The 18,758-nt window shown below is 29.1% G+C and overlaps 7 protein-coding genes across 12 annotated transcripts in view; 6 read left to right on the top strand and 1 right to left on the bottom strand.

Moving 5' to 3' along the window:
• The window catches only part of LOC118450225 (uncharacterized), a 97,982-nt gene that overhangs the window by 52,009 nt on the left and 27,215 nt on the right, over nucleotides 1–18,758 (bottom strand). The window lies entirely within an intron of this gene.
• LOC118450156 (odorant receptor 13a-like) lies at nucleotides 91–3,155 on the top strand. The gene is made up of 7 exons (XM_035885606.2): nucleotides 91–419; nucleotides 1,581–1,850; nucleotides 1,939–2,389; nucleotides 2,461–2,560; nucleotides 2,681–2,803; nucleotides 2,873–3,028; nucleotides 3,090–3,155. Exons 2-7 carry the CDS (start codon nucleotides 1,622–1,624, stop codon nucleotides 3,153–3,155), a joined length of 1,125 nt encoding a protein of 374 aa, XP_035741499.2. The 5' UTR covers nucleotides 91–419; nucleotides 1,581–1,621.
• On the top strand, nucleotides 4,627–6,693 carry LOC118450230 (odorant receptor 13a-like). Its single transcript, XM_035885805.2, has 7 exons — nucleotides 4,627–4,647; nucleotides 4,849–5,118; nucleotides 5,207–5,657; nucleotides 5,724–5,823; nucleotides 5,909–6,031; nucleotides 6,131–6,286; nucleotides 6,370–6,693. The coding sequence occupies exons 1-7, from the start codon at nucleotides 4,632–4,634 to the stop codon at nucleotides 6,433–6,435; spliced, it is 1,182 nt and encodes a 393-aa protein (XP_035741698.2). The 5' UTR covers nucleotides 4,627–4,631; the 3' UTR covers nucleotides 6,436–6,693.
• Nucleotides 8,469–10,336, top strand: LOC118450155 (odorant receptor 13a-like). Of its 2 annotated transcripts, XM_085655560.1 has the most exons (8): nucleotides 8,469–8,524; nucleotides 8,721–8,990; nucleotides 9,095–9,220; nucleotides 9,365–9,545; nucleotides 9,612–9,711; nucleotides 9,806–9,928; nucleotides 10,018–10,173; nucleotides 10,238–10,336. In XM_085655560.1, exons 1-8 carry the CDS (start codon nucleotides 8,509–8,511, stop codon nucleotides 10,301–10,303), a joined length of 1,038 nt encoding a protein of 345 aa, XP_085511686.1. In that variant the 5' UTR covers nucleotides 8,469–8,508; the 3' UTR covers nucleotides 10,304–10,336. The 2 variants fall into 2 exon arrangements, with proteins under 2 accessions (XP_085511686.1, XP_085511685.1); XM_085655559.1 differs by having other exon boundaries at nucleotides 9,095–9,545.
• Nucleotides 10,858–13,178, top strand: LOC118450154 (odorant receptor 13a-like). 3 transcript variants are annotated; one of them, XM_085655562.1, is made up of 8 exons: nucleotides 10,858–10,892; nucleotides 11,069–11,338; nucleotides 11,588–11,701; nucleotides 11,840–12,041; nucleotides 12,155–12,254; nucleotides 12,324–12,443; nucleotides 12,528–12,683; nucleotides 12,758–13,178. In XM_085655562.1, exons 1-8 carry the CDS (start codon nucleotides 10,877–10,879, stop codon nucleotides 12,821–12,823), a joined length of 1,044 nt encoding a protein of 347 aa, XP_085511688.1. In that variant the 5' UTR covers nucleotides 10,858–10,876; the 3' UTR covers nucleotides 12,824–13,178. The 3 variants fall into 3 exon arrangements, with proteins under 3 accessions (XP_085511688.1, XP_085511687.1, XP_085511689.1); XM_085655561.1 differs by having other exon boundaries at nucleotides 11,588–12,041; XM_085655563.1 differs by lacking the exon at nucleotides 11,069–11,338 and having other exon boundaries at nucleotides 10,865–10,892; nucleotides 11,588–12,041.
• On the top strand, nucleotides 13,366–15,487 carry LOC146873148 (odorant receptor 13a-like). Its single transcript, XM_085655558.1, has 7 exons — nucleotides 13,366–13,447; nucleotides 13,616–13,885; nucleotides 14,153–14,603; nucleotides 14,747–14,846; nucleotides 14,915–15,040; nucleotides 15,120–15,275; nucleotides 15,368–15,487. The coding sequence occupies exons 1-7, from the start codon at nucleotides 13,432–13,434 to the stop codon at nucleotides 15,431–15,433; spliced, it is 1,185 nt and encodes a 394-aa protein (XP_085511684.1). The 5' UTR covers nucleotides 13,366–13,431; the 3' UTR covers nucleotides 15,434–15,487.
• LOC146873147 (odorant receptor 13a-like) lies at nucleotides 15,919–18,036 on the top strand. Of its 3 annotated transcripts, none has more exons than XM_085655566.1 (7): nucleotides 15,919–16,095; nucleotides 16,295–16,517; nucleotides 16,734–17,184; nucleotides 17,318–17,417; nucleotides 17,475–17,594; nucleotides 17,683–17,838; nucleotides 17,927–18,036. In XM_085655566.1, the coding sequence occupies exons 2-7, from the start codon at nucleotides 16,370–16,372 to the stop codon at nucleotides 17,990–17,992; spliced, it is 1,041 nt and encodes a 346-aa protein (XP_085511692.1). In that variant the 5' UTR covers nucleotides 15,919–16,095; nucleotides 16,295–16,369; the 3' UTR covers nucleotides 17,993–18,036. The 3 variants fall into 3 exon arrangements, with proteins under 3 accessions (XP_085511692.1, XP_085511690.1, XP_085511691.1); XM_085655564.1 differs by having other exon boundaries at nucleotides 16,248–16,517; XM_085655565.1 differs by lacking the exon at nucleotides 17,475–17,594 and having other exon boundaries at nucleotides 16,248–16,517.

The following is an 18,758-nucleotide window of genomic DNA, read 5'->3' as shown; positions in this document are numbered from 1 at the left end:
TATAATCTAAAATAATTGTTAATTATAAAACATTTCGCATGTTCTAGCACGACGATTGTAATTATTTAATACATTAATACGAAGAAATTATCTTAATTCCATGGATAAACGGTAGAAGTTCTTATAGAACATTTGCTGAAAACGAATAGCACCAAATATAAGCGAAATTATGTGAAATCAGTTTTCGATACGTCGCTGTGAGGAAATTCAACATATGGATGTGAATCGAGATATAACCGAATAGTGAACAAATAATACATAAGAAAAGCATTGAATCAAAAGTCATAATTGAACCGGTTAATCGAGAACATTAATTACGAATATAATGACTTTCTGATCGCTACATTTTGATTTTCTTTTTCTTTCAGATTCGTCGATACGATCGAAAGTAAATAGGACATGTTCAACTTTTTGGAAAAGTGAGTAATAAATAACAATTAACAATTTTTAATAATATACTTAATTTTATATATTTCATATTCCATAGATTTTGAAAACGTCTATGGATTATTTGTTCTTCCTATATACCGTGAAATCCAAAATGGTGGAATAAATTTAAAAATGTCATCCTAATTTCTTGATTAACGTGTTGAATTGAATTGAAAGATCCAATACAAAATGTACACGAGTATTCAAAATATATATAAATTAGAAACAATTGCAAATTTTCAATTAGTTAAATTATTTTCTTAACATTTGAAACTATAGACGATGAATTAGATCCTTAAGAGATTATTATATCGTTTCGTTTAATGATTTTTTTAACAATATCAATTAATAAAAAGAAATTAAAAATGATGAAATATTCGATAGTATGTCGGTAAGATAATATTCCTACAATCGAGTATATAATCGAATATCATGGATGAAAAACAGAGAATGATGAAAATGAATGCATGAAGTTTACATGACAATATCCACAGTAATGCGTTTCAAAAATAATTATAAAAAAATAATGTATGTTAATATGTCGATAAGGTAACCAGCACAAACAGAACACACAGACGACTAGTAATATAGTAACCGAGCGAGTTATGAAATCGTTTAGTATTCCTTACTATAGAGGGAAGCGTTTAACGTGATCCTTAATGAGTATTATAATTTTTATATAGATCAATGAAATTTTTTAATTCATCTAAATTGTATATTAGACATTAAAACTTAATTGGAATCGATACAAATTTGAAAACTTTAATAATATTTTTATCATGAATTTTAACAAATGCGAAATATGATAATACGGTCTTGATTGATTTTACGGAGCATGCGCGAGAAAGAAAGTGCTTTGAACGTAAAAAAATATCGAGAGAGATCAGTTCTTGATGCGTCGTTGCGAGGAGAGCTTACATGATTTTTCTCGAGATATTACATTATTTATAATCAGAAAATATATTACAATTAAAATAAATAAAAAAGAAAGCCATAAAAATTACAATTACTGACAAAACATTTTAACGCAATCATTTGTTTAATATATATATATATATATATATATATATATATATATATATATATATATATATAATTATTATTAAATCATAAATAATAAATGTCTCTCGATCGATGTGATGCAAGCAAAGTTTCCTACGTGGATTACGCTAGTGGATGGAATCAAAAAATTATGAAGTTCATGGGGATTTGGCCGGAGGAAAGGGGATTCACTCATGTGTCCAGCTACAAAGTATTATTCCCAATCGGTTTTATGTTTCTCTTTATTACCGTACCACAAACAACGAATCTCTACTTTATTTGGGGTGATTTCGAATTGGTCGTTGAGAATTTATCGGTGGGAAATATGACTACGACAATTGCTATATTGAAGACAGCTACCTTTTGGTCCAACAGAAGAAGTAACTATAATAAGTTTAATTTTTTTTGAAGAAGCAAGGCTTATTCAAAAGAGAATAATTTCATAAACTAATTATTTTTATTGTGAAGCTATGAAAGTACTTCTATCTCACATGGAAAATGATCGAAGAGAAGCTCAAGATGAGGAAAACGTCAAAAAGATGATGAGAATCGCTGTTATCACCAGGAAGATAATAGCTGGAAGTATCATAATGTGTAACTTCATCGTCTTCACTTATGTGACATTAAGAACCTTTTTGCTACCATATACCGGACGGACTTTGTATTATCGTGCCTATTACCCATATGACACCGAAATCTTTCCAAATTTCGAACTAACTCTGATTGGCCAAATTACAGCCGAACTTTACGCAGCCAATAGTTACACAGCTGTCGATACTTTCATGGCAATGTTGATGTTACACGTGTGCGGACAATTTTCGATTCTCAGAAAAAAATTGAACCAGTTGTGTCCGGAAAGTAACAATAACTTTCGAATTGATCTAGCAAGAATTGTGGAGAAGTATAATACGCTTAACAGGTACGAGAAAGAAAAAAAGAGGTCTTGAAAAATGATTACCAAATTTATACGATAATTCTATTTTTTTCTAGATATGCTGAAACAATTGAAGACCGATTTAACGGTATGTTGCTTATGCAAATGCTTGGGTGTACAGTGCAACTATGCGTTCAATCCTATCAAGCAATTTCGGTAAAAAAAAAAAGAAGAAAAAGAAAAAAAAAAGAAAAAAGAGAAAAAGATCATTTAGTATCATATAGTTGAATTAATTTGATATCTTAAACCGTAATATCGTATGCGCAACTATTCCAGGCCCTTGTGGATGACGATCAAGGACTCCTGATAGTCCGACTATTCTTTTTCGTTATATACACATCATACGTCATGCTTCATATCTATCTATATTGTTACGTCGGTGAGAAACTTTTTTCTGAGGTAAATATTTTTTCATTTATTTGGTTTTTTTCCCGATGAAAATGAAAAAAAAAATATATAATATCACAGGGAACGAAAATGGCTTATGCAACGTACAATTGCAACTGGTACGATCTATCACCAAAGGAAACTAAATGTCTTATAATAATAATGTGTCGAGCACAATTATCATCGCGTATTACTGCAGGAAAATTCTGTTCCTTCAATCATAAGCTTTTCGGCAATGTAAGTCGCAAATTTAAATTTTCTGATAATAAATAATATTTTACAATTTCCTATTTAACAGATTCTAAAAACATCGATGGGTTACTTGTCCGTTCTATATGCGATGAAAACCAAAGATGTTAATTAAAACATTTGGTAATTATTTAATTTACTTAAGTTAAATTATTTTTTAATAATTTTTAAAATAATATTACGTTCATTAAAATGTAACTATGTAACACGATTACACGTCTTTTTGTCAACTTCTTATCGATTTATATCCCGGAGCCCAATATAATGAAATATTTAACGCTGATAAAATGATCCCTCGTCGGTAAAAAAAAATGTTTCTATAAAAGAGAAAAGTAAAAATTTTCTATAAATCTCTTATAAACTACGTAAAAAACGAGGGGTTTAAAAATTCTTATCATAAAACAATCAACTAATGGATTCAACTAATCGATCGGTATTTAAAAAATAAAAATATTTTTTTTCTAATTCTTTCATATATAAAAATTCTTTTCAAATTAATTTCATTAATGAATTTTTGTATTATTCAAAAAAAAAAAAAAAAAAAAAAAATCGTTTATATAAAATTTAATAATACGGAATATAATGACTTTCTGATTGCTGCTTTTTGAATTTCTTTTTCTTTCAAATTCATCAATACGACCGAAAGTAAATAGAACATGTTCGACTTTTTACAAAAGTGAATAATAAATAACAATTAATAATTCTAATAATAAACATAATTTTATATAATTCATATTCCATAGATTTAGAAACTTTCTATGGATTATTTGTCCGTCTTGTGCACCATGAAATCCAAAAATCTCGAATAAATTCAAAGACGTCATCCTAATTTATTAATTAACGTTTTGAATTAAATTAAAAGATCCAATAATATTCAAATTGTATATAAATTAAAAACAATTGCAAATTTTCAATTAGTTAAATTATTTACTTAACATTTGAATCTGTAGACGATGAATTAGATTCTTAAAAGACTATTATATCGTTTCGTGTAATAATTTTTTTAACAATATCAATTAATAAAAAGAAAATGAAAATGATGAAATATTCGATAGTATGTCGGTAAGATAATGTGCCTACAATCGAGTATATGATTGAATATCCTAAAAGAAAAATAAAGAATGGTGAGAATTAATGCATGAAGTTTACATGACAAAATCCACAGTGATGTGTTTCAAAAATAATTATAAAAAAAATAATATATGTTAATATGTCGATAAGGTAATCAGCGCAAACAGAAGCACACAAACGACTAGTAACATAGTAACCGAGCGAGTTATGACATTGTTTAATATTCCTTACTATAGAGGGCCGCGTTTAACGTGATCCTTAATGATTATTATAATTTTTATATAGATCAATGAATTTTTTTAATTCATCTAAATTATATATTAGACATTAAAACTTGATTGGAATCGATACAAATTTGAAAACTTTAATAATATTTTTATCATGAATTTTAACAAATGCGAAATATGATAATACGGTCTTGATTGATTTTACGGAGCATGCGCGAGAAAGTAAGTGCTTTGAACGTAAAAAAATATCGAGAGAGATCAGTTCTTAATGCATCGTTGCGAGGAGAGCTTACATGGATTCTGATCGAGGTATTATATTATTAATGATCAGACAATATATTATAGTTAAAATAAATAAAAAAAAAAAGCGATAAAAATTACGATTAATAATACAACAGTTTACTGGAATTATTTGTTTAATATATATTTTATTATATATTATATATATATATAATATATAATAAAATCATTAATCATAAATATATCTCGATCGATGTCGTGCACGGAAAGTTTCCTACGTGGATTACGCTAGCGGCTGGAATCAAAAAATTATGAAGTTCATGGGGATTTGGCCGGATGAACGAGGATTACCCAATGCGTGCAATTACAAAGTGTTATTCACGATTGGTATTATGTTTCTATTCATTACCCTACCACAAACAACGAATCTCTATTTCATTTGGGGTGATTTCGAATTGATCGTGGAGAATTTATCGGTGGGAAACATGACTACCACTATTGCTATATTGAAGACAGCTACCTTTTGGTCCAACAGAAGAAGTAACTATAATAAAATTATTTTCTTTTGGAGAAAGGAAGTTCATTGAAAAGTTAATAATTTTATAAAGCAATGATTTCTATTGTTAAGCTATGAAAGTACTTCTATCGCACATGGAAAGCGATCGAAAAGAAGCTATAGCCGAGGAAAACATCAAGAAAATGATGAATATCGGTGTTATCAGCAGGAAGATAATAGCTGGAAGTATCATAATGTGTAACTTTGTTGCCTTAACTTTTGTGACATTTAAAACCCTTTTGTTACCATATACCGGACGGGTTTTGTATTATCGTGCTTATTTCCCATACGACACTCGAATCTTTCCGAATTTCGAAATAACACTGATTGGCCAAATTACAGCTGCAATTTATGTAGCGAACAGTTACACAGCTGTTGACACTTTCATGGCAATGCTGATGTTACACGTGTGCGGACAATTTTCGAATCTCCGTAAAAAATTGACAAAGTTGTGTTCGGAAAGTAACAGAAATTTTCAAATCGATCTAAGAAGAATTGTACGAAAGTATGATATGCTTAACAGGTACGAGAAAAGAAAGCATCTTCAAAAATATTTACCAAATTTATACGATATTTATATTTTTCGTAGGTATGCTGAAACGATCGAGGACAGATTCAACGGCATGTTGCTGATCCAAATGCTTAGCTGTACAGTGCAACTGTGCGTTCAATCCTATCAAGCAATTTCGGTAAAAGAAAAAAAAAAAAAAAAAAAAAAAAAAAAATATCAAATTGTTATCTAAAATCGTAATGTTCTATGTGCGACTATTCCAGGCCCTTGTGGATGACGATCAAGATCTCTTGATAATCCGGCTATTCTTTTTTGCTATATACACAACGTACGTCATGCTTCATATCTATCTATATTGTTACGTCGGCGAAAAACTTTTCTCTGAGGTAAATATGTAATCATGTATTTAATTTTTTTCCCTGATGAAAAGAAAAACAAAAAAAAAGGAAACAAAAAAAAAAAAAGGAAAAACTGTAATACCACAGGGAACGAAAATGGCTTATGCAGCGTACGATTGCAACTGGTACGATCTATCACCAAAGGAAGCTAAATGTCTTATAATAATAATGTGTCGAGCACAATTATCATCGCGTATTACTGCAGGAAAATTTTGTTCCTTCAATCATGAGCTATTCGGCAAGGTAAGTAACAAACTTCAATCATTTAATTGTAATAAATAGTACGAATATAAATAGTAGTATGTAAGAAATTTCCAATCCAACAGATTTTAAAAACATCGATGGGTTACTTGTCCGTCCTATATGCGATGAAAACCAAAGATGTCGATTAAAACGTTCGAAAAAGTAAATTATTTAAACTGAAGTTAAATTATTCTTTAATAATTTTTAAAACAATATTACGTTTACTTTAATGCAACGATATAACATTATTATACGTTTTTATGACAACTTTTAATCGATTTATTACCTGAAGCCCAATATCACGAAATATTTAACTCTGATAAAACGATGGATCGTCGACATTAAAAAAAATTTTTCATAAATCACTCAAAAAAGTGATCAAAAGAGTTAAGTTATGTAAGAAATGACAAAGGATTTAGAAATTCTTATCATAAAGATATCTCTTCAAAATTATTTTACGTATAAATATTTATTATTCGGAGAAATGATTTATAATTTTTTTAAAGTAAATCAATATAATCTAAAATAATCATCGTTAATCATAACCCATTATGTTTGTCCTAGCACGACGATTGTTATTATTTAAGATATTAATACGAAGAAATTTTCTTAGTACCATGGACAACGCAGTAGAAGTTAGTAACAGAGTATGCGCTGGGAATGAATAGCATCAAATAAAAGCGAACTCAGGTAGGATCAATTTTCCATATAGTTTTCACTGTCAGGAAACCCAACACATGGATGTTAGTTAATCGAGATATAATCTCTTGTCTTTTGGAAATGTAACTGTGTTAAATATATGGTCTTGAAGACGACTATCTCTTAGGTTCAGTGAAGAATGTAATTATATGTCGAATTATAATTGATTATGTCATTGAATTTTCACGATCATTTCTATGAAACCAATCGATCGGTATTTCAAAAAACATCTTGTACTTATTTCTTCTAATTCTTTCATAGATAAAAATTCTTTTTCAAATAATTACTTTGACGAATTTTTGTATTACTCAAAAAAAAAAAAAAAAAAAAAAAAATAAAAAAATCGGTAAATTTATTATCTTTCAATGAATTATATTGCTCAAGCCATTAGTGTTCTACTATCTCGTATGGAAGAGGATCGAACAGAGACTAATACCGAGGAAGAAGCAAAAAGAATGATGAGGATCGCGAAAATTTCCAGGAGGATATCCATTGAATGTAATTTAACGTATTACATAATAATTATTCTTTTTATCACTGTGCATATTCTATTAGTTCATTATATCGACCATATTCTCATAATACGATTTTCTTTCTCGTATAACATACAATCCACACATTGGCTGCATGCTACGCATAGACGGAGTTTACGTATCAATAGATACTTTTATGTCTATATTAATATTTCATGTATGTAAATAACTTAAAAGTTTGGAACAACGTCTGCGTGATTTGCGTGTTATGAAAGAAACAATGAAGAATTTTAAATAAAAATTCTTTAATTAACATTTTCTCAAAGTAAGTAAATAATAACAATTAACAAATCGCTATTATAAACTTAATTTTACATATTCCATATTACGCAGATATTGGAAACGTCCATGGATTAAGTGTCCGTCTTATACATAATAAAATACACAAATGTAGAATAAATCCAAACACGTCATCCTAATTTATTAATTAACGCGTTGAATTAATTTAAAAGATAAAATAGTATTCAATAATTTTATATAGATTTGAAAAAGATGCAATTATCAATTAGTTAAATTATACATCTAACATTAGCATATACAGACGACAAATTAGATTCTTAAGGAGATAATTATATCATTTCGTCTAACGATTTTTTCATACTATCGATAAATAAAAAAAAGGATGAGAAAAATTAAATACTCGATGGAATGTCGGTAAGATAAAGTGCAGAAAGATAAAAGTAACATAGTAACCGAGCGAGTTATGAAATCGTTTAGTATTTCTTACTATAGAGGGCCGCGTTTAATGTGATCCTTAATGATTATTATAATGTTCATTAATAAAATTCGTTAATTCATCTAAATTGTATATTTGTCATTAAAACTTGATTGGAATCGATACAAATTTGAAAACTTTAATTATATTTTTACCATTAGGATAATGCGGACTTGATTGATTTTATAGAGCATGCGCGAGAAAGTAAGTGCTTTGAACGTAAAAGAATATCGAGACAGATCAGTTCTTGATGCGTCGTTGCGAGGAGAGCTTACATGGATGTTAATCAAGGTATTACATTATTAATAATCAGAAAATATATTACAATTAAAATAAATAAAAAGAGAAAGCGATAGAAATTACGATTAATAACAAAACGATTTATCGCAATCGATTGTTTAATATACGTATATATATATAAAATTGTATGATCATAATTATATATATATATATATATATATATATAATTAATGTGACGCATACATAGTTTCCTACGTGGATTACGCTTGCGGTTGGAATCGGAAAATTATGATCTTCATGGGGATTTGGCCGGAAGAAAGAGGATTCACTTATGGATCCAGCTATAAAGTTTTATTCCCGATCAGTTTTATGTTTCTCTTTATTACCGTACCACAAACAACAAATCTCTATTTCATTTGGGATGATTTCGAATCTATCGTCGAAAATCTATCGGTATCAAACATAATTATAACAATTTCTCTATTGAAGACAGCAGCATTTTGGTCCAACGGGAGATGTAATTATACATAAGATTATTATTTTTCTTTTTTCTTTTTTTCAAAGTAGAGAGTTATATTCGAAAATTAATGTTTTTATAAACCAATTATTTCCATCGTCAAGCCATGAAAATACTTCTATGGCACATGGAAAACGATCGAAGAGAAGCTACAACCGAGGAAAACGTTAGGAAGATGATGAGAATCGCTGATATCAGTAGGAAGATAACAACTGGAAGTATCATAATGTGTAATTGTATTGTTTTTACTCATGTGATAATAAGAACCCTATTGCTACCGATTACCGGACGGGTTTTGTATTATCGTGCCTCTTTCCCATATAACACCCACATCTTTCCGAATTTCGAACTAACCCAGATTGGACAAATTACAGCCGCACTTTACGCAGCCAACAGTTATACAGCTGTTGATACTTTCATGACAATGTTGGTGTTACATGTGTGCGGACAATTTTCGAGTCTTAGAAAAAACTTGACTCAATTGTGTTCGGAAAGTAACAAAAACTTTCGAATTGATCTGGCAAGAATTGTGAAAAAATATGATATGCTTAATAGGTACGAGAAAAAAAGAATGTTTGAAAAATATTTACCAAACTTATACGATATTTCTACTTTTCTTAGATATGCTGAAACAATTGATGACAAATTCAACGGCATGTTACTCGTACAAATGCTTGGCTGTACAATGCAACTCTGTGTTCAATTCTATCAAGCAATTTCGGTAAAAAAATAAAAAAAAAAAAAAAAGAAAGAAAAAAGAAAATAGCTACATCAAGATTTAAGTTCTTTTAATTTTGTTTGTGTGATTATTCCAGACCATTGTGGATGACGATCATAGTCTCTTGATAATCCGACTATTCTTTTTTACTATATACACAACGTACGTCATGCTTCACATTTATCTATATTGTTATATCGGCCAGAAACTTTTTTCTGAGGTAAATAAATAGTTATGCACTGCACTTGTTCCCCGATAAAAAAAAGAAAAAAAAAAAAAAAAAAAAAAGAAAAAACTATAATACCACAGGGAACGAAAATTGCTTTTGCCGTGTACAATTGCGACTGGTATCATTTATCACCAAACGAAGCTAGATGTCTTATAATAATAATGTGTCGAGCACAAATATCATCGCATATTACTGCAGGAAAATTTTGTTCCTTCAATCATGAACTTTTCAGCTATGTAAATGGCAAATTTTATTTTTCTAATTATAATAAATATTATCTTGAAATTTCTTATCCAACAGATTTTAAAAACATCGATGGGTTATTTGTCCGTCCTATATGCGATGAAAATCAAATTCGTCGATTAAAACTTTTGGAAAATCGAATTATTTAAACTGAAGTTAAATTATTGTTAAAATAATTTTTAAAATAATCTTATGTAAGCTTATTTTATGTTATCTAAATGTAATTTAAATGTAACATGATTATACATATCCTTTTGTCAACTTTTTATCGATTTATATCCCGAAGCCCGATATCACTTAATGCTGGTAAAACGATGCATCGTCGGTAAGAAAAAACGTATTCATGATTTTCTTAGAGAAGAGTGACCACGTAAGTAGTGACAAGGGGTTTAGAAATTCTTACTGTAGAGGGATCTGTTTAAAACTATCTTACGCATATAACTACGTATCATTCAAAAAGATTTATAATTTTTAGATTAAATCAATATAATCTAAAATAATCGTTAATCATAAACCATGTTCTAGCACATTACGATTATAATTATTTAATATATTAATACGAAGAAATTTTCTTAATACCATGGACAACGTAATAGAAGTTACTAACGGAGCATGCGCTAGGAGGGAATAGCTTCAAATAGAAGCGAACTAAGATGGAATCAGTTTTCGATACGTCGCTGTGAGGAAAGCTAACATATGGATATGAATCGAGGTATAAACGAATACTGAACAAATAATACATAAGGATAAGCATTGAATCAAAAGTCATAATTAAATCGGTTATTCGAGCACATTAATTAGATTTCATCAAATCATTAAAATTTATCAATTTAATTTCGATTAAACCTACTACTACTAATATTTTGTCGATCGGTCAACGTTCTAAAGTTTCGTACGTGGATTACATTTGTGGCTGGAATCGTTATACTATGAAGATATTGGGGATATGGCCGAAGAAAAGAAAAATCAATGAAACATCGAGTTACTTGGTCCTTCTACCACTTAGCATGATGTTACTGTTCATTACAATACCACAAACGGTTAATCTCTACTTCATATGGGGTGATATCGACTTGATCATCGAAAACTTGTCTATAGGAAATTTATCTATCTTAATTGCGGCATTGAAGACAACTATCTTTTGGTTCAATGGAGAATGTAATTAAACGTCCAATTATAATAGATTATTACATTGAATTTCCACGTGCATTTCTATTCAACTAATCGATCGGTATTTTAAAAAAATATTTTTTTTTCTAATTCTATCGTATGTAAAAATTCTTTTTAAATTAATTTCTTTGATGAATTTTTGTATTACTAAAAAAAAAAAAAAAGAAAAAAAGGAAAAAAAAAAAAGAAAAAAATATCGGTAGATTTATTATCTTTCAATGAATTATATTTGTCAAGCCATTAGTGTTCTACTATCTCGTATGGAAGAGGATCGAAAAGAGACTAATACCGAGGAAGAAGTAAGAAGAATGATGAAAGTCGCGAAAATTTGCAGGAGGATATCCATTGGATGTAATTTAACGTATTACATAATAATTATTCTTTTTATCATTCTGCATATTCTATTAGTTCGTTATATCGGCCATATTCTCATAATACGCTCTTATTTCCCATACAACATTCAATCCACACCGAATTACGAGCTAACAGTTCTTGCTCAAACATTGGCTACATACTGCGCAGCCGGAGTTTACACATCGGTTGATACTTTCGTCGTTACTTTGGTGTTCCATGTATGTGGACAACTTAAAAATTTGAAACAACGTTTGCGCGATTTGTGTTGTGAAAAAGACAATGAAGATTTTTTCATTAAAATTGGTCAAATCGTTGAGAAGCACGATTCATTGAGCAGGTATTTTCTAGAAGAGAAAAAAAAAGAATTTATAATTCATATGCTTAAAATTTAATAATACACAGTATAGTGACTTTCTGACCGCTTCTTTCCAATTTTTTTATTTTTTTCAGATTCGTCAATACGATCGAAAATAATTTCAATGACATGTTTCTATTGCAAATGGTCGGCTGTACGGTGCAACTATGCGTTATGTGTTTCCTGGTCCTTTTGGTTAGATTCTAAATAAATTACTAAAAAGGTCATTATTATGGATTCCAACTATCTCGACGATTATTTCAGACTCTTGGAAGAAAGGATAGTATAATCTTAATTCAAATAGTATTCCTCATGTTATGCGTAACATACATTTTGCTTCAAATCTATTTGTATTGTTACATTGGTGAGGAACTTATTTCAGAGGTAAATAATTCCTTGATAACTTTTTTTTTTTGTTTTGCAAAGAAAATAGGATGAATCGATTAATGAAAACTTTGAATGTCACAGAGCATAGGAATTATGGACGCTGTCTACGAATGTAATTGGTATGATTTATCATCTAATAAAGCTAGATCACTTATTATGATCATGATCCGAGCAAAAGTACCATTTTTCATAACTGCAGGAAAATTTTGTTCTTTCAGTCATAAACTTTTTTGCAACGTAAGTAAAGATATCAAGTAGTTATTTATATAATTTATCAAGAAAAGTAATTCCTTATGATACAATTATCGCAGATTTTGAGAACGTCGATGAGTTACTTGTCAGTACTCCATGCTATGAACATCGTAAGTACGGAATAAAACGTACAAATGCATCTCCAAATGTATTATCTGTTATTGAACTGAATCTATAGTAGAAATATATCGCAAATAATTTTATTACCTAATATTTATTTCAATGATTTTATTCTTCTAACAAGATACAAAATTATGTACTTTATCAAATTTTTCATTCAAGTTAGATCGATTTATATATGAAAACTATGTATCTAAGTACTTAGAGCTGGTAATACTGTATTGTCGGTAATATCAAATGTTTCCATAAATCTTGGAACAAAGTAACCATGTGAGTAACGATGTAGAATAAATATCTATCAAAGGTCTTAAAAGTTCTTAACATAGAGGGATCTGCTTAAAATTATCTTAGAAATAAATATTTTCTTATTTCAATATTTTATATATATTTGACGATATATATATTTGACTCAATAATTATCATTAAACGTAACATTCAATTTTTCTACATTGACGATTAAAATTATTCGAGATAATTCATTCGAAAAATTCTTGATAAATAGATAAAATGGTAGCAATTCTTATAGAGCATGCGCTAGAAAAGAAATGTTTCAAAGAGAAATGAACTCGATAGGATCAGTTCTCGATACGTTACTGTGACAGAAGCTTGGAAGATGGATCATAACCGAGGTATTAATGGAGAACAAATAATACATAAAAAAAAAAAAAAAGAAAAATAAAACAAAAAGAAACATTAAATGAAATTACAATTAATCAATATCACAATTAGTTTCATTATAACGTTAGTAATTTCATTTTATTTTATAAATATTGTCTCGATCGGACAACATACTAAAGTTTCCTACGTGAATTACATTTGCGGTTGGAATCGTTATATTATGAAGATATTGGGAATCTGGCCAGAGGAAAGAAAATATAATCAAGCATCGAGTTACTTGATCCTTCTACCACTTAGCATGATGTTACTGTTCATTGGAATACCACAAACGATTGATCTCTATTTCATATGGGGTGATATCGATTTGACCACAGAAAATTTGTCAGTAGGAAACATGACTGTGTTACTTGCGATCATAAAGGCAACTATCTTTTGGTTCAGTGGAGAATGTAATTACACAAACAATTATATTTTTTCATTGATTTTTGAAGTTTTTTATTCCTTTTTTTTTTCTTTTTTTTTTTCTTTTTTTTTTTTTTCTTTTTCTTGTTCGTCACTCTCTTATAACGTACTTTTAAATTAATTTCTCTAATGAATTTATTTAAAAAGAAAAATATATATATATATATATATAAAAGAAAAATTATTCTTTATCCAAACACTTATCTTTTTTTTTTTTTTTTTTTTTTTTTTTTCAATTAATTGTATTACTCAAGCCATCAGTGTTCTATTATCTAACATGGAAGAGGATCGGAAAGAAGCAAATACCGAGGAGGAAACAAGAAGAATGATGAGTATCGCGAAAATTTGCAGAAAAATATCCATTGCATGTACTTTAACCTATGACGTACTCGTTATTCTTTTCGTCATTCTACATTTTTTATTAGTTCATTACATCGGCCGTATTCTTATAATGCGCTCATATTTTCCTTACAACATACAATCGACACCGAATTACGAGCTAACCGTTTTTGCTCAAACATTGGCTGCATGTTGCATGGGCAATGCTTATACATCTGTAGACACATTTCTGGCTATGTTAGTACTTCATGTTTGCGGACAATTTGAAAATTTGGGAAACCGATTACGCGATCTACGTCGCGGAAAGGACAATGAATTTTACATTAAACTTGCCAAAATCGTTAAGAAACACGATTCTCTAAACAGGTATACCCACTTCCTTAAGGAGGAAAAAGGAATTATTTTTTTTTACAACTCATTTGCACAAAAGATTTAGTAATATATAGTATAATTTAATAATTCTTTGATTTTCTTTTCTTTTTTTATTTTTTTTTTTTTTCTTTACCCAGATTCGTCAATACGATCGAAAAAAAATTCAACGACATGTTACTATTGCAAATGCTCGCCTGTACGATTCAACTTTGTGCTTTGTTTTTCTTACCGATTATGGTAAGATTCTAAATAAATTATTAATTAGAGATTAGTACGAATTTAAACTATCTCTGGGATTATTTTAGATACTTGGAAAGAAAGAAACGATGGTCATTAAATTTATTCACATGACTTTCTTCGTGTTATGTATTACATATATTTTGCTGGAAATTTACCTGTATTGTTACATCGGTGAGAAACTCATTTCAAAGGTAAATATATATACGTTTTTTTTTTCTCTCTAAATAAAGATAAGATAAATAAAATTGTATAATTTTTGTTCTCTCATAGAGCATCAAAGTTGCCGATGCTGCATACGAGTGCAAATGGTACGATTTATCTCCTAATGAGGCTAAATCACTTATGATAATCATGCATCGAGCAAGAGTACCCCTTTGCATAACAGCAGGAAAATTTAGTATATTCAGCCATCAACTTTTCAGCGATGTAAGTAAACGTTTGTATAATACCTAATGAAGAAAAAAAGAAAAAAAGGAGAAAAAAAACCAGTTCGTGATAGACGTATATATGTATCGCAGATTTTGAAGACATCGATGGGTTACTTGTCTGTACTCCTCGCAGTAAATGTCGTAAATACAGAATAAAACGTTTCTGTACATAGAAATAATATTAGATTTTATTATAAAGTAGAAATATAGAGTAAACAATTTTACTACTTAATCTTTATTCTAATGATTTTTGTTAAAGTAATACAAAACAGGATGCATTTATTATATTTTCCTGCAAAATTTTCTTTTTTCATCGATTTCTATTCTAATACTATGACTCAATATATTTAATGTCGGTAACTCGATGCATTGTCGGTAACGCGTAATGCTCTCTGTAAATCTTAAGAGAAAAAGAAAAAAAAGAAGTAACCACGAGAGTTAGGAAATAAGTCGCGTAGCAATAGGCTTAAACGTTTCTACTATAGATGGATCTCTTCAATGCAAGTATTATTATAGCATGCTAAACTGTAAAAGATGTTTACAATTCTTTTTTTCCGTTTTTTTTTTTTTTATGATTTGATTTAACTGATAATTGACAAGAAAATTTCACTTGGTTTGTTTTTCAAAAAAATTAAAAATTATTTTCCATAAATGGATAGGAAGAAAAAATTTCAACCAATTGTATGAACGTAACGGAAGAAGTTGTTATAGAGCATGCGCTAAAAAAAAAGGGAAAGCTTCAAATGAAGAAATCAACAACGAAGAATCAGTTCTCGACACGCAACTGTGACGGAAAGCTTACATGGATGTGACCCGAGGTATTTTAACTATTGAATTATAAGAGTCATTATTAACCCAATTATTTAAAATCGCGAACATTAATATTTCGTCATATCATTAAAAATTTCTATATTTTAATTCATTTAAACGATTACCACAATACTTTGCCGATCCATTTATTGCTCTAAAGTTTCCTACGTGGATTACATTTGCGGTTGGAATCGTTACACTATGAAGATATTGGGTATCTGGCCAGAAAAAAGAAAATATAATCAAGCATCGAGTTACATCGTCCTTCTACCAATTAGCACGATGTTACTATTCGTCAACATACCACAAACGATAGATCTCTACTACATATGGGGCGACATCGATTTGACCGTCGAAAATTTATCACTTGGAAATATGACCGTTTTAATTGCCGTTTTCAAGACAACTATCTTTTGGTTCAGTGGAGGATGTAATTATACGTCTAATTATAATTTTTCATTGATTTATAAATCCTTTTTTTTTTTCTTTTTTTTTTTTTCAAACTCTCCAACAAGATAAACCTTTTTTTCCCAAAATTAAATTTAATACCCTTCCTCTTCTTCGTTAAAAGAATATACATTAAAAGAATATTATATCCTTACATCAAAAGATTTATTTTCCTTCAATTATAATTATATTACTCAAGCTCTAAGTATTCTACTATCTCGTATGGAAATGGATCGAAAAGAAACGAATACAGAAGAGGAAACAAGAAGAATGATGAGGATCGCGAAAATTTGCAGAAAAATATCCATTGGAAGTACTTTAACTTATTACGTTATTGTTATTCTCTTCGTTGTTATTCATATATTATTAATTATCTATATCGGCCATGTTCTCATATTGCGCTGTTATTTTCCGTATGACAAACTTTCTACCCCGTATTACGAGCTAACTATTTTTGGACAAACTATAGCTGGCTATTGCACAGGAGGAACGTACACATCGGTAGACACTTTTGTGGTTACTTTGGTGTTTCATGCGTGCGGACAATTTAGAAATTTGAGACAACAGTTATCAAATTTGTCTCCTGAAAATGACTATGAATTTAAAGCTAAAGTAGCTCAGATTGTTCAAAAACACGATTCTCTAAACAGGTAGACATTTTCTAATAAAAAAAAAAAAAAAAATTATCTTATCATTTACTTCGATAGAATTTAATGATAATAACCATGATTTCTAATTCTTACTAATCGTTTCTTAATCAACTTTTTTTCTCTTCTTTTTTAGATTCGTCAATGCGATCGAGAGACAATTCAGTGACATGTTACTATTGCAAATGCTCGGCTGTTCGATGCAACTTTGCGTAACGTGTTTTCAGGCGCTCTTGGTGAGATTTTAATTGAATTATCGAAAAGTAATTAAATTATATTTATAATTGTACTAGGCACTTCAAGGAAATGACGGAATGATTTTGATTCAAATGTTATTCTTCGGATTCTATTTATTATACGTTTTGTTTCAAATCTATTTGTATTGTTATATTGGCGAGCAACTCATTACAGAGGTTAATTAATTTCCCTCTTTTATATTTTTTTTTTCTCGGAAAAAAAAAAAAAAGAAAATGACTAAGACCATTTTATTTGATTTTATAGAGCATGGGACTTGCCGATGCAGTGTACGAGTGTCAGTGGTATAATTTATCACCCAATCAAATCAAATCTTTAATGATTATCATGTTTCGAGCACGTGTACCTATGCACATAACTGCAGCCAAATTTTGTTCGTTCAGTCACAAACTTTTTGGCAAGGTAAATATAACGATATTAAACTCTTATATATGAGAAGATAATTTGAGAAGATAAATTGATCCTTGTAAAAAATGTACCGTGTGTGCAGATTCTGAAGACATCGATGAGTTACTTGTCGTTACTTCACGCGATGAATACTGTAAATGCGGAATAAAATATGTAAATTTATTGAAAGTTTTACCAATTAACCAAGTCAACGAACAATTGATTATATTTTTAAGAATTATATTTATAAAAAGTTATTAACCATGTAATTCCTATGCAAATCTTCCTTCCAAAAAAAAAAAGATTATTTATTAAGCAAACAATTTTATCAATATCTAAAGTATTGCGTTTCAGTAGTTCCTCTCTAAAAAAAAAATCTAAATCTCTAATATACTAATTTATGTTTATCATGACATGGGAGTATCATTGCGTATTTTGTGCACGATAAAAAAAAAATGTGCTTTTAAGAATGTAAGAAGCAATATTAACTTTCTAATTATAATGAAAAAATAGAATGTCGATTATTTTTACATCAATATTTTTGTTTTTCCTACATGAAAAGAAAAAAAAAAAAGAGAAAAGAAAAAAGAAAGGAAGAAACATTCAGGAAAAAAAAATATATTCACGCAAATTCAAAGCAACTGATATAACTATCTAAGAGAATATTATATATTCAAATGATCTTTAAAAATAATGTTATTATTAAAATCTTATTAAAAATCTACGAGATTATATCTGATCATAACTTCTTGTCAAACATTATCCACTTACGTTTTGAAATTAAGCATCGAAGTACTTAGAGCTGGTAACTCAAGGGATTGTCGGTAACATGAAATGTTACCGCAAATCTTAGATCAACATAACCACTGGAGTTAAAATGTACAAGCAGCAAATAGCTTTGAAAGTCTTACCACAGAGGGATCTGTTCAACACGA

This window comes from Vespa mandarinia, chromosome 3 (genome assembly GCF_050613455.1).
Source record: "Vespa mandarinia isolate Hongniang chromosome 3, ASM5061345v1, whole genome shotgun sequence".
NCBI classification, from domain to species: domain Eukaryota; kingdom Metazoa; phylum Arthropoda; class Insecta; order Hymenoptera; family Vespidae; genus Vespa; species Vespa mandarinia.
This window is presented reverse-complemented; position numbering and strand designations above follow the sequence as displayed.

Excerpts from the sequence above, each read along its gene's own strand:
- LOC118450156 (XM_035885606.2), top strand. The coding sequence starts at position 1,622 with ATGAAGTTCATGGGGATTTGGCCGGAGGAAAGGGGATTCACTCATGTG. Across the intron at positions 1,851-1,938 it reads CTTTTGGTCCAACAGAAGAA|CTATGAAAGTACTTCTATCT; the intron begins GTAACTATAATA and ends TTTATTGTGAAG. Across the intron at positions 2,804-2,872 it reads GTGAGAAACTTTTTTCTGAG|GGAACGAAAATGGCTTATGC; the intron begins GTAAATATTTTT and ends ATAATATCACAG.
- LOC146873148 (XM_085655558.1), top strand. Across the intron at positions 14,847-14,914 it reads TGTTTTTCTTACCGATTATG|ATACTTGGAAAGAAAGAAAC; the intron begins GTAAGATTCTAA and ends GGATTATTTTAG. Across the intron at positions 15,276-15,367 it reads GCCATCAACTTTTCAGCGAT|ATTTTGAAGACATCGATGGG; the intron begins GTAAGTAAACGT and ends TATGTATCGCAG.
- LOC118450230 (XM_035885805.2), top strand. Across the intron at positions 5,119-5,206 it reads CTTTTGGTCCAACAGAAGAA|CTATGAAAGTACTTCTATCG; the intron begins GTAACTATAATA and ends TCTATTGTTAAG. Across the intron at positions 5,824-5,908 it reads AATCCTATCAAGCAATTTCG|GCCCTTGTGGATGACGATCA; the intron begins GTAAAAGAAAAA and ends CGACTATTCCAG.
- LOC146873147 (XM_085655564.1), top strand. Across the intron at positions 17,595-17,682 it reads GCGAGCAACTCATTACAGAG|AGCATGGGACTTGCCGATGC; the intron begins GTTAATTAATTT and ends TTGATTTTATAG. Across the intron at positions 17,839-17,926 it reads GTCACAAACTTTTTGGCAAG|ATTCTGAAGACATCGATGAG; the intron begins GTAAATATAACG and ends CCGTGTGTGCAG.
- LOC118450154 (XM_085655561.1), top strand. Across the intron at positions 12,444-12,527 it reads GTGAGGAACTTATTTCAGAG|AGCATAGGAATTATGGACGC; the intron begins GTAAATAATTCC and ends TGAATGTCACAG. Across the intron at positions 12,684-12,757 it reads GTCATAAACTTTTTTGCAAC|ATTTTGAGAACGTCGATGAG; the intron begins GTAAGTAAAGAT and ends CAATTATCGCAG.
- LOC118450155 (XM_085655559.1), top strand. Across the intron at positions 9,712-9,805 it reads AATTCTATCAAGCAATTTCG|ACCATTGTGGATGACGATCA; the intron begins GTAAAAAAATAA and ends TGATTATTCCAG. Across the intron at positions 10,174-10,237 it reads ATCATGAACTTTTCAGCTAT|ATTTTAAAAACATCGATGGG; the intron begins GTAAATGGCAAA and ends CTTATCCAACAG.